The sequence below is a fragment of the Mangifera indica genome, chromosome 5 (genome assembly GCF_011075055.1).
Source record: "Mangifera indica cultivar Alphonso chromosome 5, CATAS_Mindica_2.1, whole genome shotgun sequence".
NCBI lineage: Eukaryota > Viridiplantae > Streptophyta > Magnoliopsida > Sapindales > Anacardiaceae > Mangifera > Mangifera indica.
In genome coordinates this window covers 20,640,201-20,656,116 of record NC_058141.1, presented here as the reverse complement: position 1 = coordinate 20,656,116, position 15,916 = coordinate 20,640,201, and the positions used below count along the sequence as shown (strand labels likewise).

General features: G+C 30.8%; 2 protein-coding genes across 2 annotated transcripts; both read right to left on the bottom strand.

Annotated features, from left to right (window-relative positions):
• Positions 1-204: 204 nt before the first annotated feature.
• LOC123216445 lies at positions 205-2,040 on the bottom strand. The gene has a single exon (XM_044636849.1). The coding sequence runs from the start codon at positions 2,038-2,040 to the stop codon at positions 205-207; it is 1,836 nt and encodes a 611-aa protein (XP_044492784.1).
• A 3,622-nt stretch (positions 2,041-5,662) lies between these two features.
• LOC123216194 (homeobox-leucine zipper protein HAT3-like) lies at positions 5,663-8,418 on the bottom strand. Its single transcript, XM_044636586.1, has 4 exons — positions 7,956-8,418; positions 7,557-7,858; positions 7,288-7,367; positions 5,663-6,404 (listed from the first exon to the last, which is right to left on the bottom strand). Exons 1-4 carry the CDS (start codon positions 8,119-8,121, stop codon positions 6,068-6,070), a joined length of 885 nt encoding a protein of 294 aa, XP_044492521.1. The 5' UTR covers positions 8,122-8,418; the 3' UTR covers positions 5,663-6,067.
• Between the last annotated feature and the right edge of the window lie 7,498 nt (positions 8,419-15,916).

Here is a 15,916-nt window from a genome sequence, read left to right as displayed (position 1 = left end):
GAAAAGTATTTTCAGTTCTCCTATGGCCATGGTGGATGCAGAGAATACAAACTTCCACCAGATAGTACAGATGTGTACAAAACTAATCACATAAGGAAATAAAAATAAATAAATAAATGGAATCCTGGAGGATCAAATTCCATAGACATGATAATAAAAATCTATCCACTTTGTTAGAAATTTATGCAGAAGCATAAGCTATAGTCACGTAAAATAGTTAAGCCCTTTGGATCTGTCCATTGATGCCATTTTCTGAAGCCTAATCTGCTCTCTAAATCTAGCTATAAACTCACCAGCCTTCTTATCAACCTCATTGGAGTCAGAGTCAGCAGCATCATTTACACACTTGGTCACAGCCTCTTGATTTGAGTTCAATTGAGAATTTTCAACCTCACTCGCTGATTCTTCTTTAGACTCCACTGCAAACTCTGAGAATGTTGGTTTTTGCATGGGATAGTGATTATCAAGATCCTGCTTTCTAGCACTGGTGGATTGATTATCAAAACCTTCACTTTTCATCTCATTTTTTCCCTTAAGAACTCCCTTCTTTTCGACATTTCCTGCAACACTTGTCGCCTTTTCTGTAAATCGATGAGTCCTGATAGTCCTAACAGATTTTCCTCTTGATGAAGCTTTAACAGGGTTTCGAGGATTTTCGTCCAATTTCAAACTTGATCTCCACTCATTACGACCTAATGGATACTCTCTTTTGCTTCCATTCTTATCTTTAAAATCATCTTTAAGGAGGCCTAATGGATCCTCTCTTTTGCTTCCACTCCTATCCTTGAGATCATCTTTAAGGCCTAATGAATCATTTATTTTGCTTCCACTCATGTCCTTCAAATCATCTTTAAGGCCTAATGGATACTCTCTTTCGCCTCCATTTCTATCCTTCAAATTATCTTCGAAGCTTTTTCCTGCATTCTTCTCAAACAAAGAACCGTCAGTATATCTCCGAATACGTAATGCATTCAATGAAGTCTTACCATTCGCAGGGATAGAAGTTGGAGGATAAGAGTTTCGGAAACTCTTCTCTTTCAATGTCTCATCCATTTTCAACTTTTCCAACTCTGAAGAAAGAGTGCCTGAGGAAGAGAGCCTGCTAGGCGAATTGGACATTGAACAGGGTTGGGAAGAGTAAGAATCACTGTACCAAAAGGACTGTGATTTCAGGGATTCGAACTGAGCTTCATCAACAGAGAGAGGCCTAAAGTGTGAAGCATGAGTAGCAATATCTGCATCTTTTCTGGTTTCCATTCTCCCAGATCTGGAACGCCATGGAATTGATGAAGATAAACCAACAGCTTCATTGAACTTATTCTCCAAGTTCAAAGGACCCAAGTGACCAAAGTTTTCATTCCTAACCACGTGACTAGAAGAAAGATTATGTGATGAATCCGTCGAGGCTGGACTAGATTCACTTCTATTGCAAATCTCAGGACTACCTTGGTTACTTAATCTTGATCTGAGACTCCTAACTGGTAAACCCAACGGTTTATAAGCATGTTCATTAAAAGCCTGACTCGGTTGATCTATTACAACCATGGATTCACCCCTAAAGTATTGAGAACTCCATGCTTGAGTAACATTATTCGCAGTATTTAAAGATCCGGTATTGGTTTGTTCACTCTTCACAGAAAAATTCCCTTTGTAGTTCTCAGAATACCCAAATGAATTATCAGAGTCATCTCCAAAAATAGATGAAACTTGAAGAACATTAGACACAAATGACTGTGGATCATCATAGCTAGAATGAGTTTCAGTGTCCATAGCAACATTCCGGCGACAAAACAAGCCATAGGACACAGCAAGGCCAATAAAGAGAAGGTGAAAAAGGTCCCAAAACTTGGTGAGTACAGTTTGGTTGATAAAGTCAGGAGCTTGGGAAGGGAATAATGGAATAGCAACAAGAAAGAGAGCAAAGAAAAGAAACTTACTGAATAAGTGAGTAAAGGACTTGACTTGGCCAACACCAACGGGCTGTCTAGTAAGGTTCTGTGAAAAGCAGGTCTTGCCGTACAAGTGCTGCGAATCAGCCATTGATGAAGAAGTGAGAAGGGTAAGTTTTGAATGTGAAACTGATGAGATGATTGATCAAGAAAGGAAGACTTTGAAGCCAAGGAACAGAAGAAAGAGAGGAAAAAAGTGGGAGGAGGGAGAGGCTATTCAAAGGTGACATAATAATGAGCATGACCGTTTAAATTATTGACGAAAATTGCCCTCGTCTCTTTGTCTTCTCTGAGGCAATAAGTAATCAAAAAGTCCTTGATATATTCAATTTTTTATTTTTTAATCAAGACAACTTTTTCTTTTCCTCTAATGTTTTCAAAGACTTCTTTAATAATTTTATTCTCAATTAGAATAAATCTGAGTTTAAGTTTGAATAAAATTTTCAGATTTAAATTAAATTTAAGTTAATTATTTAAATTCATTTTTAGTATTCTCTTACCTATTTTTGTCATAACTAGTCTTAACTTGAATTTAAAATGAGTCAATTCTAATTTAATGAATTGTTAGAAACTTACCAATAAATTTAATTTCTCACATGATTTTTTTTTTTAACTTTTATTTTTTTAACCTTTAACAAATTTTTTGATATTTTCTCTAAAAATTCCATCGTTAATTGAAGTTTAAACTCAAATTAAATATTTCATATTCAAGCAAGCTGGAACCAACCTATTTAGGTTTGTTGGAGGGTGATATTTAAGGCAACGGGAAATAAGTGAATTAACAGACAGGACAAGTTAGCCTGCCCCGTCCCTGAGGGCCCTGCCTGCACTCATGGCTCTGCCATGAATGAACGACTTGTTTGGTGATTTAAAATGGCCGGAGGATTATGTCCCACCCAACCTATGTGGTGCTCCTATTAATTTTGAAAATCTAATTTATTCACTTATAATAGTTTAAATCTATTAATTTTAAAGATAAAATTATTATTTTATAGTTAATATTAAAAATAAATTTAAATATGATTTTATTTCTCCCCCAAATTTAAAAAAAACTAATTTTTCTCCCCTAAACCAAATTTAAAAAAATCACATTGCCCCTAGGGTTTAGTTTCAAAAAATCATTTTCCTAGATGAAGACAAGAAAACTCATCTCTCCTTGGGAAGACTAGTCGTCTTCATCTAGGAAGACGATTTTTTTCCCAGACGATGTCTCTGGACGTCGGATGGGTTGGGATGGAGTTAAGACAAGTTGTCGAAGGAAGGAAAACCATCAGGAAAGAGAGACGACTAACGATGGCATCGGAGAAAGTGAACTGGTTTTGAAATTAAACCCTAGAGGAGAAATGTGATCTTTTCAAACTTCGCTTAGGGGATAAAATGTTAGGTTTTAAACTTTTAGGGGGGAAATGAAAATAAATTTTTAGGGATTAGGGTTTCGTTAAATTTAACTAAACATGAGTAAGTAAATGGTATTTTCAAAGTTAAAGGAGGGAACTTTGAGAATTCATCATAGTTTGGATGGGAAATAGTCCTTTGGCCATTTAAAATTACCCCCTGAAAATCTCAGCTTAAAATTATGTTATTTTGAACCTTTCATCATAAATCATATATTTTCCAGCCAAATTGAATGTGATTATCATCATGTGCTTTTGGTGGAATTCCAGGTTAAGTATCCTTACATGTTCACCCACTTGGTATTAGGCTTTCCACTTGTTTCTTGCAAAGCAAATACATAAACAAAGACTACTTTAAAGGCAGAAAGCACTAACTGACTCATCTAGATATAAAAGCTGAAATTTGGGATGGATTTGACCCCTAACTTCTCAAAGTGATGTTGGCTCAAACAACTTGAGTTTGAGTAATTTTAATTCAAGTTTAATTCGGTTCGAATTTTTTTATTAGATTGACAACAATATGCTTGAATATCAGCTCATCAATGATTTTTTTTTTATGATAATAACTTTTTTAGTAATTTGAATAAGTTAAAGTTTGATCTAGAAATATTTATTATAAATCAACTCAATTTGTATTCACCTTATTCTGAGAATATTAAAAGGAAATCATTGTTCTTTAAGATTTTTTTTAATATTTTGAATAGCCCCCTTTACAACAAATCTTATTCTATAAAAATTTTAACTTACGAATCCCTACTCTATATCAATCAATGAGACAAAATTTTGTGGTTGTGCTTGTGGATGCTGGAGACTTCGGCCCGGCATGAGACAAAATCCAATGCAAACTTTCGATGATGATGATATGGATATTGATGAGAGGGGCAGTTAGCAGTGGATCCCATTTAGATTTGATCTAAATGAATTGGGCTTAAATATATAACTTAACTGGAATGTGACAATCTTAAGTTGAAATTTCATTTTAATAATTCAATTTGAGAATGACTTATTTGTTTATATAGTAAAATTATTCATCACATTAGTAATACTGTTTATTTCTCTAAGGCCAAAAGACTTATGCCCGCCCAAGGTTTGGAGAAAACCCAAACTCATACTCGTCAAATTTCAAAAACTTAAATATTCACTATTCTGTTAAAATTTATTATTAGGGTTAAGAGTAAAAGTATCATTTAACTAAAAATATTTAAAAAACTAAAAATTTTCTTATATCCAATATCTAAAAAATGATTTTTTTCTTAGGGTGTTTTTTTGTCATTACTTTTAGTAATTGTTGACGTCTATGGCCATTAGAAGTGGTGACAGAAAAAAAATTTAAGAAAAATTGATCACTTTTTAAACTTTAAGCAGAAAAAAAATTATTAGAGTTTTAAAGTAAATTTTTTTTTTAAATATTTAAACTAAATAATAATTTTATTTTTAACCCTAATAACAAATTTATCAGAAAAATAAATATTTAGATTTTTAAAATGTGAGTTTAGAATTTCATTGAACCATGTTTGGGAGTAAGTTTTTTGGTCTTCTTCTAATTATACTATTCGTTTCATTTACAGCACTACAGTGAGACTGTATATTAATTTGAACAAATTCAAGTTCAAACCAACACCAGACTCCGCTTGGTTAAGATTGACGACCCCACGTCGTAACTTTTCCTCAGCATCCATCTCTGATCCTGCGGAGAAATATTTTTGGTTTTGGGCCCAATTTTTATTTTGGTTCTTTCTCCGTCTGCTACTGCTGCTTGCGGCCTATGGTTTTTCGAGAAACCTTAGAGTAGAAAATCAAGAATTCACTCTAATAAACAAATAATACAACGGCTGTGTGACTATTTCCCACCCACCAAAGTTTTGATGAAGCAATTTGAAAAAGTCAATTTTTTATAAAGTTATTGAAACAAAAAATAATATTTTAACTAAATAATTTTACTTTTTAAATGACAAATATTTTTTTACCATTGATTTTAATAATTACATAAAAAAATAATTCTTTCAAACTTAAAGACCGTAAATGGGAGATAGTCATTTGCCCAATACAAATTAGTGACGGATTATAGAATAGTGACAATTTTGTTGAATACTTATAATCAGTATTTTGAAACTTATTCGAAGATGAGTTCAAAACAAAGTGTAAAGGGACATCAACCTTATTAGATTGAAAATATTTATTATTTAATATTATCCTAATAAATTTCATTACTAATTTGTCTTGTTTGATTGGAGAGTAGAAGGAAAAACCGATCCAAATTAGTAATTGTTGAGTCAAATGGACTAAAGATTCTCGTAAATAGGTAGAATCTTATCTACATGAATAGAATAGACAACCTTTTTAGATACGAAAAGCCACCAGTAAGGTAAAGTTCAACAAGATGATACTATTTATCCTTCCAATTCCAAATTCATTCTTCTTCCCTGTTCCCACTATGAACACAGCCTTCCATCGCCTTTTCCTCCACCATTTACATAAATGAAATATGGACAAGGCTTCACTTCAACAAAATCCTATCCTAACCCACCATCACTCATTCATTATTTATCTTTCTAATCTTTATATCTCCTTCACCAAAATCTTATATGCACCATCTTTTAGTATTTCATTAAGTATTTGGTTGATGTGTTATAATATGATTATATATTATTTAATTCTTAAACTAAAATAACACATCATCTGAATACTTAATTAAATACTTAAAATTGGTTGTTGGTTTTACAGTTATGATCGAGAAGCAGGTTCATGAATTGGCAAAGCAGCCCAAGGGCTTATGGGCACGGGCTTTTGATGGTTAAGACCCAGTTGGAGGCAAGTGGATGGTACATCAGGGGCAGGAATGGCAGAGGAAGATGGCGAGGACGAGGACACGGCTACTCGCTCACATGAAGGGCACATAGTGAGAGTAGTTGGAGGATTCATATGCATGTATAGTTGTGGGGAGAGTTTCAGTGCCCTAAGCTCTTGCACCTCCTTCTGCAGCCGCCTGTTCTCCTCCGTTAAAGTCTCGCAACACCTCTTCAAGTACTCACAATCCACTTCTGTCTGCTTCAACTTTGTCCTGCAACACCCATTTCATTTTTATTTTTATTTTTTATACAAAAAGGCAACTACATTTATTGCATTGAAATTGAAAGCTCATGAAACTGGGAAAATAAGACAGAACCACATTTCGCGCCCATTTTTGACCTCAAGGACACCTAACCACCCTCCAACTTTGAAAAGATACTTCCCACCCTTTAAACGTTGCGGCAAAGTTTAGATTTGAAAGTCCAAGATAGGAAATTGTCATTGAGGCAAAAATGACTAGTGTTTGATTTGATGAATTAAAGGCAAAGCTTAAGTTTATCAAGTTATTGAGTGATTAGATTAAGATCTAACTCGAGACAAGATTTATTAACTCAAATTCAACCCAAAAAATTATATTAAAATCTCCTTAAATTTAAATAATTATATATTAACTCTATAACTTATATATATTAATTATTCCTCATTTTAAACCTAAGAACAAGATTATAAGGGTGCAAATGAAAAAATCAATTAATTCTTAAGATATTTTGTTTAAATTAAAATTTATTAATATTTTACTAGATTATTTTTTAAAGTGCTTTTAAGCTCAACTCACTCTAATGTTAGATTTGAGTGAAACAAATTGAATCAAACTCGATATCAGTAGGCTCCAATTACAACCTATGCCATAAAATAACTACAAATTTCGTAGAGGATCATTAAACACTCCCTATAATAAAAACGTTCAATAATAAAGTGCAAACCGTTGAACCGTGAAAGTACAAACAAAATCCCTTAAAATCCTCTTTGTTGAAAATTGATATGGACAAGTCATTCCTAGTCTACGCAAAAATAAGTTAGAGCGGCAAAAACGAGTAAATTGGCAGTTTATTAAATTACAATAATACCCATAAGGAAGTACTATAATAACTAACCTTGCCCTTCTGTTCTGGAACCACACTTCAACTTGCCTAGGACTCAGATTCAACTGCTTTGCCAGAGCCAACTTTTGCTTCTGTAAGACAAAAAAATCAACCAAAACTTAATAGAAAATTCAAACTTTTAACTTTTCTACTGTAGTGATTAAGAGACCGGGATCATTGTATCTGAGATTTCACGTTATCCAAAGATTCACATGTTTGGTGTGATAGGATGATCCGACTAATTAAAAGTTTTTCATCAAACAGAATTATTTGCCACTCACCGGATTAAGAGTGCTGTGCTCCTTGAAGGTCTCTTCAAGCAATGAGGATTGTTCTTTTGACAATCTTAGTTTCTTCCTTGAAGCGTCACCAGCACCACCGTCTTCATCGTCACTGCCACGAGAGGAAGAACCCCTCTCAGCCTCAGTCTCATCTCCAATGGGCTCTCTCTCGCTTCGCTTTCCGCTAATGCTAGATACCGTGCTGTTTGGAGATGAAACCCAGTTTTCTTCATGGCAATCCTCCGTTGGTGGTGCTATATTCACATCTATTCCTCGGAACGATCTGGTGTCACTATTTCTATCTGCAACGAGTTCGTTTAGGATTAAATGGTTAGGATCACGGATCTGAGCTCAATGTATTTACAAATAAAATTAAAAAGAAGACGTTGAAGAACGTACTAGATGGATGAAACAGCTCTTTCCAGGAAGTTTTGCGCTGATGCATCTGCATGTTATGGTGATGAGATGGCATAGACATAAGATTCGACTTAAAAGAAGGTCGAGTTGTTGCAGCAAATCCCAAGCTAAGACTCAAACGCAAACCATCATCTTTCTCACTACCCATCTTCTTCACTTTCTCTCTGAAAACACCAAACAGCCTTGCTTTGTCACTCTTTCTAAAGAAACTATACCCAGAAAGTACTCTCTTTCCCCTTTATCTGGGTTTTTGCTCTAAATGCCCTAGTGTTTGGATTCTGAGAAAGTAAAATAGCAGAGATGGAAAAGGAAAAAGTATGCTAGAACATAGCTGGGTTTGGCAGCCAGATACGTCACTGCCTTTTGCTTTAGGCAGTACAGTGAAAGGATGGGACTGTATATATAAAGATATAGAGAGAGAAATTTCATTATACATTGGTGCCAGGGCCAGCCTGCCTCTGTGGCCCTATTGGCTCAATCATGACATGCGCGTTGTAATAGGTTCATGACTTAACCTTGGTCAAAAAACATAATAACCATGGTTACTTTATTAGTATGCAAGGTTAAGTAATAAAAGCCCTTCCAAATAATGACCGATTTGAGCAATGTCCAAATCAGATATTGATTTAAACTTAGCTCAAGCCTAAAAGGTAAACTTAGATTTAAATTCAAACTCACGTGAGTTAGCAACAAGTTGCTAAAAAATTTATTTGACCATTTCAAAGAAGAAAAGAATGATTGTAAAATATAAAAAAAGAAGAAAAATACCCATTCTATCAAATTTGTCACAAAAGTTATGAAGTCATTAGATAAAACTCATTTGGACTCAAATAAAAAATATTTTAATACAAATTTAACTCATTTGAATGAAACAATGCCCAAATTAGTGTTGTCTAAGGTTTTTTTATAATCAAAAATTTTATTTGATTTAAATGGTAATCAAATAAAATTTTAAATCTAATCACTAATGTTATAGTAACATTACCAAATAAATCTAAATTTACTTTTAAAATGAGATGGGAAGATATTTGAAATCATATAATAGGTATTATTACCTTCCCTTGGAAAAGTGGCCTTTTTGCTCGTTGACTCTTGACCAAGTATATAAAGGCTACTACTGTGACCAATGCGCACGAGAAATCATCAGACCATGATGGTAAATCATGTGGCACGAATTTTGTGTGGGACCCAATTAAATTATGGAGTCTTACTACTTCCACTGGGGGACCCATGACATGCCTTTTTTACCGGCAACCCAACATCAAATCACGAGTGTAAATAATTGAATCCATAAGTTGTCTGTAGAGCGTGGTAGCGCGTGGATTTTGGCTCTGGGCTCAATGGAGATGTTGATGATTTACGTTGAAGAAATAGCGAGTAACCCAGTTAAAAAGAGCATTTAGATTTCCTTGGGAAACTCCGTAAATAAAACAATTCAAGATAATTAATTTGATACGAAGTTCAATTTATTCGAGTTGGTCATTGAGTGACACCATAAACAATAGTTGTCCAAAATTATTCGTCCAAGAAAAACTAAGAATAGTTGATAAAGTGAAGTAAGAGTGAATATAAATGCAGTCTAAGTTTAATATCGGTTTGTTTGAATTTAATTTAAATAAAAAATTATGATAATTTAAAGTTGATTTAATTTTATGAAATCAAAATTAAAAATTATTCAAAATCTATTTAATTTTTAAGTTCAAATGTTGAGTTTAATTTAAATTTATAACTCTGATTTTAAAATTTATTGATAAAATAATATTATATTAGTAAATGATGTTATTTTAATAATTATTTAATATAACTAAAATCAAATCACAATTAAATTTTAATTAAATTAAGCCATGGCTAATTCAAAAGTTAAATTAAGTCAAATTTTCTCTAAATTGAATTTAGTTCAATTTAAAAAATGAAATGATATTTTTAACTTACACTAGGTCCAATTCGAACTTATAAATTCAAGTAAAACTGCATCAAATCAATTTGATTTTCAAAACAGAACCAACTCAATTTAATTTTAGGGCCAAAGGACTTATTCTCCTAAAAAGTATGTTGATTTCTCAAGTTTCTCTCTGTTAATTTTGAAAATTTTATTTACCCACCCGTAGACTGTTAAAATTAACTGAGTTTGTTAGTCCCCCTTAAACTCTAAAAATTAACAATTTTTCTCAAACTCAAGTTTTCAAAAACTGTATTTTTTCCCTAGGGTTTTCAAACTTTCAAATCTAATTTTTCTAACAATGACTGATGATTTTCAAGCACTATCTCTTCCTCTCTGGCGTGTCTTCATTTCGGTCATGCTCCTTCTGACTTCGTGAGGCATCAAAAAGAGTGCGATCAAAAGGAGGACGCATCGAAGAGAAAGAGACGGTGCTTGAAGATTGTTGATCTTCATCGAAAAAATTAGATCTGAAAGTTTAGAAACCCTAGAAGAAAAAAACAGTTTTTGAAAACTTAGGTTTGAAGAAAATTATTAATTTTTAGGGTTTAGAAGGAAAAAGTTAAAATTAAATTTATGTTTATTTTTAATATAAAATATAAAATAACGATTTTTCTCTTAAAACTAACCGATTTAAATGACTATAAATGGGTAAATAAGTTTTTTTAATTAATAAAAAAATTTAAAGAACAGCATACTTTATGTGGGAATAAGTCTTTTGGCCTAGTTTTAGCATTAACTCCAAAGAAGTTGAGCGGTTGTGCCTAAACTTTAAATAGTAATTATACTTTATTTATATTATTAATTATGTACATTACATGCGTTTCCCTGTGTACCTATTGAGAAGGGGAATTGATGTTGACCAAATAAAATCAAATGTTATAGTCAATTACAATTATTCTTAATCCAGGAAATTAGAATTGTGCAGGGTCCGAATGGCTAGAGCACAAATTCAAGTCAAAATTAAACAACTTTAAAAAAATAGGTTTGCTTTTATAAATAAATTAAATTTGAATCAAATATTAAATATAAAATTAAATTATGAGCAATGCTATGTGTACCAATTTTTGGTACATAATTTATGTATACAGTGATATGTCATCATGTAATTAGATGATTTTAAAACATGTGTCATCATATGATAAAAAAATATTTAATCGTATGATAACACCTCATCTATGTACATAAATTATATATAAAAAATGAGTATATATAGTTTTATTGTTAAATTATATTCAAACAAAATTTAAATTTTAACTCATTGATTTCAAATTAATTTATTTAAATTTAAATTAATCTTCAATTGAGTTTTGTTTGAGATTAATTTAGATCAAATCGATCTTTATAAACTAGCAAAATAGGTTAAAACTAAATTTTATTTGTTTAGATTATTTGATACCCACTGCCTTTTTTTTAATTTTTTATAATTATCGTAGAAGTATTCTATGATTTATAGGTAGATCAATCTATAAATTTAAGAATCATATTTACATTTTACATATTTTAAAAAAAAAAATTGAATCCAAAATCAATTAACTTAAGTTTAGTTTGCTTGAAAAATTCTTTAATTTGAATTCTTTGAGTGCAAACAAAGAGTAGCTTGAGTCTAATTTGATTTTTTAAGTTTGAAATTTTAAGTTTAAAACTCAATTCAAATTTATAGTTTAAATTTATAATTAATTGATAAAAAAATATTATTTTGATAATTATTTGATATAACTTGAAAAGAATTATAGGCTAAACTCAAAACAAAATTGAATTATTTACCCAATTAATAAGTCGTAGCATATTAAATTATCTCAAACTTAAATTCAATTCATTTTAAAAAATGAATTAACCTTTTAATTCGGACTTACCGTAACTAAACTAGGGTGAAACGTACCCAAATCAAGCCGGTTTTCCAGACCTCACCGCCTTGGCCTCTGCCACAGTCCACCCTATCAGTGGGGCCCCTCGTCTTTGAATGCAACTTGACCCATAATCCCATATCATTGAAAATGTCTCATCCACCAATCGTATAAATCTATGAATGTGACTGTCACATGATTTTCTTTCAAATTTCAGCGACAACACAGTCCTACTACCAATTATTCAATCATTTCTTTTTACTAGTTTCACAATATTCTACGGTAATCATTCACACCCATATAAAGTTTCGGTTCAAGTATTTTTTTTTTTATAAAAATTTAATCTAAAATAAATCTAAGATGGAATCATTGATTATCTCAAATAAATTACGTTTAAATTGAAAAAAAAAAATTAAGATTGACGTTTTATTGTTATTGTGATATCAAAGTTTATTTTATTAATAATTATTGTTTATAATAATAAAAAAATTTTATTTAAGTCATATTAGTTTTTTATGTTTAGCTTGTTGTTATTTTTTTAATCTCAACAGGAGAAAAAGTTATTATCTTTTTTATCTATTTAGATATGAATTAATTAAATCAAATAAAAAAAGGAATTTTGATATATGTTTAATGAATTTTGAATCCATCTTTTATATCTTTTTTATTATTTTTAAAATTTAATCTATTTTTTAAAATAATAATTTATTTTTTTATTAAATCAAATTCTAATGGGTAGGGAGATAGAAGGGACAAAGAAGAGCGGAGGTCACGTGAAGAGGAGGGGTGAATCTCACGTGCACCAGCACCTGGTGCATGGCCAACTTGTAACACGTGGTCCTAGATTACACTCGTGCGTGTCACATTGTCTCTTCACAACCAGACAACAACTTTTCTACAATCATTGGATCCTCTCCCCCACGATTTCATTTCATGCTTCCTCCCACTTTTCAATCCCCACGCGCTTGTTTTACTATTACAATTTTTAAAAATCAATGATATTGTATAACTATAACAATAACTCTAATCATGGCATAAGAGAGGCCAATGCAACTTTGCAGAATGATTAGACAAAAACGGCAGTTGTCAGTTTCATACAAGCCTGCAATATTGCAAAATCAAGCATTAGTTACTTGATTGGACCACGTTTAGTTATAATTCAAAATTTTTTTTAATACACTCTATTATATAACACTTTTTTTTTTTTGGAGATAACATTGATTAGTTTTACTAATGCATTATAACGTGTAATAAAATGTCTTATATTGCATTAATTTTGTATGCACATTGAGATACAATCATTTTTCACCTATACAAACTTGTGTATATAATAGGTCAACAGACTAATTCTTTCACTTTTAAATACAAGCTTATAATATTTAAAAAATTCGAATACTCATTTATGAGTTAATTTTTATTATAATTTTTAGTTATAATTAAGAACAAAACCGTTATTTTACTAGTATTCTTAATAAATATATACTTTTATCTTATTTTTTCTGTTAAGTTTTAAAAATTGATATTTCATCTAAAACTTCAATTTTAAAAGTGATTTTTTCTCTCCTTACATCCTTAAAGTTTTCTTCTTTCTAGCAACGACCACCATGTCCTTTCTCCATTCACTCTTTGCCACCACTAACGACTCTAATGACAAGTAAAGAAGCTATGACCAATGAAGAATTGGCTTCGATAACAAATTTGCAACATTTTCGTCGAATCAGCTCCAAATCTATCAAGTTTTCATTGCCTTTTGTCGTTGGCTTTTTGTTGATTCTAGACGTGGCAGTCAATTGCAACCAACAAGTCGAATCGATGACCTTGTTAAACAAATATGAGCTTGGAAGAAGGGAGAGAGATTGTTCAACAATGTCAGTTTTTAAAGAGGGAGAAGTTTTGTTAAAAAATTGAAACCTTTGGGGGGGGGGGGGAATGAATTTTTTAAAACCTAATTCTAGGAAAATTGTTAGTTTTTCAAATAAATGGAGAAATGATATAAACTTATAGGGTTTAGTAGTAAAATGACGATTTCATCCCTTATAACGAATAATTTTGGTTAAGTCTAATAGCTCATAAATGGATATTCAAGCTTTAGAAACTCTGCAGGTGTATTTGGGAATACATTAAACCTTGGGTGGGAACAAGTTTTTTGGCCTATACAATACTAATAACAATGGTCCTAACTAAAAAGTTTTTGTTTAAGCTTGACTCAAATTTGATTCAATAAATTATAAATAAATTTTTTAATTTATATATTTATCAATTATTTTGATAGTTAACATTAAGGAGTGTTATTTTAATAACATAAGAACAAAAATTTATAATTTTAAATGTTATTAATATTATATTAGAATTAAACTAAAAGTTTAATAGCTCACTAAATTGAACAACAATAAACTTAAACACAATTTTAGAGTTGAACTCAAGTTGCAAGCAACACTTGTGAACAACTTGACTAGTGTATGACAAAATTAAATTTTAAAGCAATGTTATACGCACATATTTTTTACTATAATTAAATATACAAATAATATGTTATAATATAATTAAATGTTACTTTATCATTGATTTATAATTACTTAATCATACGATAAACATAATATATATGCTCCAAAATGGGGGATTGAGTCAAATCTTAACACTTTTTGACTTAAGTTTGACTAGAATAAAAATTATTTTGCTTGAGTTCATCAAACCAAATTATGGGTGGTTTAAGTTCTGCTCAAGTAAAAATGGTTCAATTTGTTTGGTTTAAGTTCGACTTAATTTTATGATTCTAATTCGTGATTCAAATTTATTGTTCAAATTATGATTCACCAACAAAACAACGTCGTTTTATTTTATTATAAACAAACAATATTATTTTAATAATTATTTAATATAATTTGAATCAAATTATAAATTAAATTCAAACTAAATTAAATTATTTATTCTATTTACGAATTGAATTAAATTAATTTTTTTAATTTAAATTTAACTCAATTTAAAAAATAAATCAAATATTTTAATTTAAATTTAAATAAGATATATTTAAATCAAATTGAGTGAGTTTGTAAACCTATATTAGTTCGGACAGAGTCTAATCAAATTGATTGATACTGCTAACTATCAGGATTGTCATTGGAGACGCGTAATCATCGTCACAGAGAAAAACTGGCCAAAAAAACAACGCAGAAAAAAAAATAAAAATCAAAGGGAGTGTGTATCACGTGAGGAGATGGGTGTAAAACAAGGAAAGCCCATAAAAATTGGTCAGAGTTCACGTGTACAAGCATGTGATTGCTCTACGTGAAATGCCTGCCATTCAGTGGTTTGACACGTTATCCATCTTTACGAAGCCGCGAGTGTCATGTTGCCCTTGCCCCTCGCTTGCTGGACACTATTCTTTACCAATCATTGAGTCTTTTGATCAACCTTCACCACCACCTCAAAATTGCCAAAAATATGGTTTTAATATTAGATTTTTATTATAAAATAATCAATTTAAATAGCTTTCAAATTGTTAACAATGATTTAATCATTTAGGTGGGTGATCGGTAGGTCGAAAGTAATATAATATTAATGATTTCTTATTTCTCAGTACCTGTAAACATGTGAGAACGTGATTACTTGGTCTTATACAGGATGAATCAAGTTGAAATCACTTTTTATGGTTATTTTTATAAACAAATTAAATTCGAATAGGTTAACAATAATTTAATTATTTAGTTGGGTAATCAATAGATCTTCAGTGACAGAATATCAATGATTTCTTATTTTTAATTGCCTGCAAACATGTGGGGGTGCGATTGCTTGGTTTCATGTCGAATGAGTTAAATTAAAAATGAGATTTATTTTTTATAAATAAATTAAAAATCAAAACCTATTTTACTCACTTTTATTTCATTTCTAGCTCTTCCTAATGCTGCAGTGATTGTGAATTGAATAGCTTTACCTAATTGTGTGCCATATGATAAATTAAAGGGTACTCAGCATGTCCTTGTGTCTTCACACGTGCATACTAGATGCAGAGTTAGTATTTTTTTTTTTCAAAAAAATTATTATCCTCCAACAATTCTATCTATCAATGTATCATTATTATAATAATAAATATTAATTTATATGTTAATAATAATATATCATAATTGAAAGATTTTAAATTAAAAAATAATATATCATTA

Excerpts from the sequence above, each read along its gene's own strand:
- LOC123216194 (XM_044636586.1), bottom strand. The coding sequence starts at position 8,121 with ATGGGTAGTGAGAAAGATGATGGTTTGCGTTTGAGTCTTAGCTTGGGA. Across the intron at positions 7,859-7,955 it reads AGAGCTGTTTCATCCATCTA|ATAGAAATAGTGACACCAGA; the intron begins GTACGTTCTTCA and ends AACTCGTTGCAG. Across the intron at positions 6,405-7,287 it reads TTCCAGAACAGAAGGGCAAG|GACAAAGTTGAAGCAGACAG; the intron begins GTTAGTTATTAT and ends TGGGTGTTGCAG.
- LOC123216445 (XM_044636849.1), bottom strand. The coding sequence starts at position 2,040 with ATGGCTGATTCGCAGCACTTGTACGGCAAGACCTGCTTTTCACAGAAC.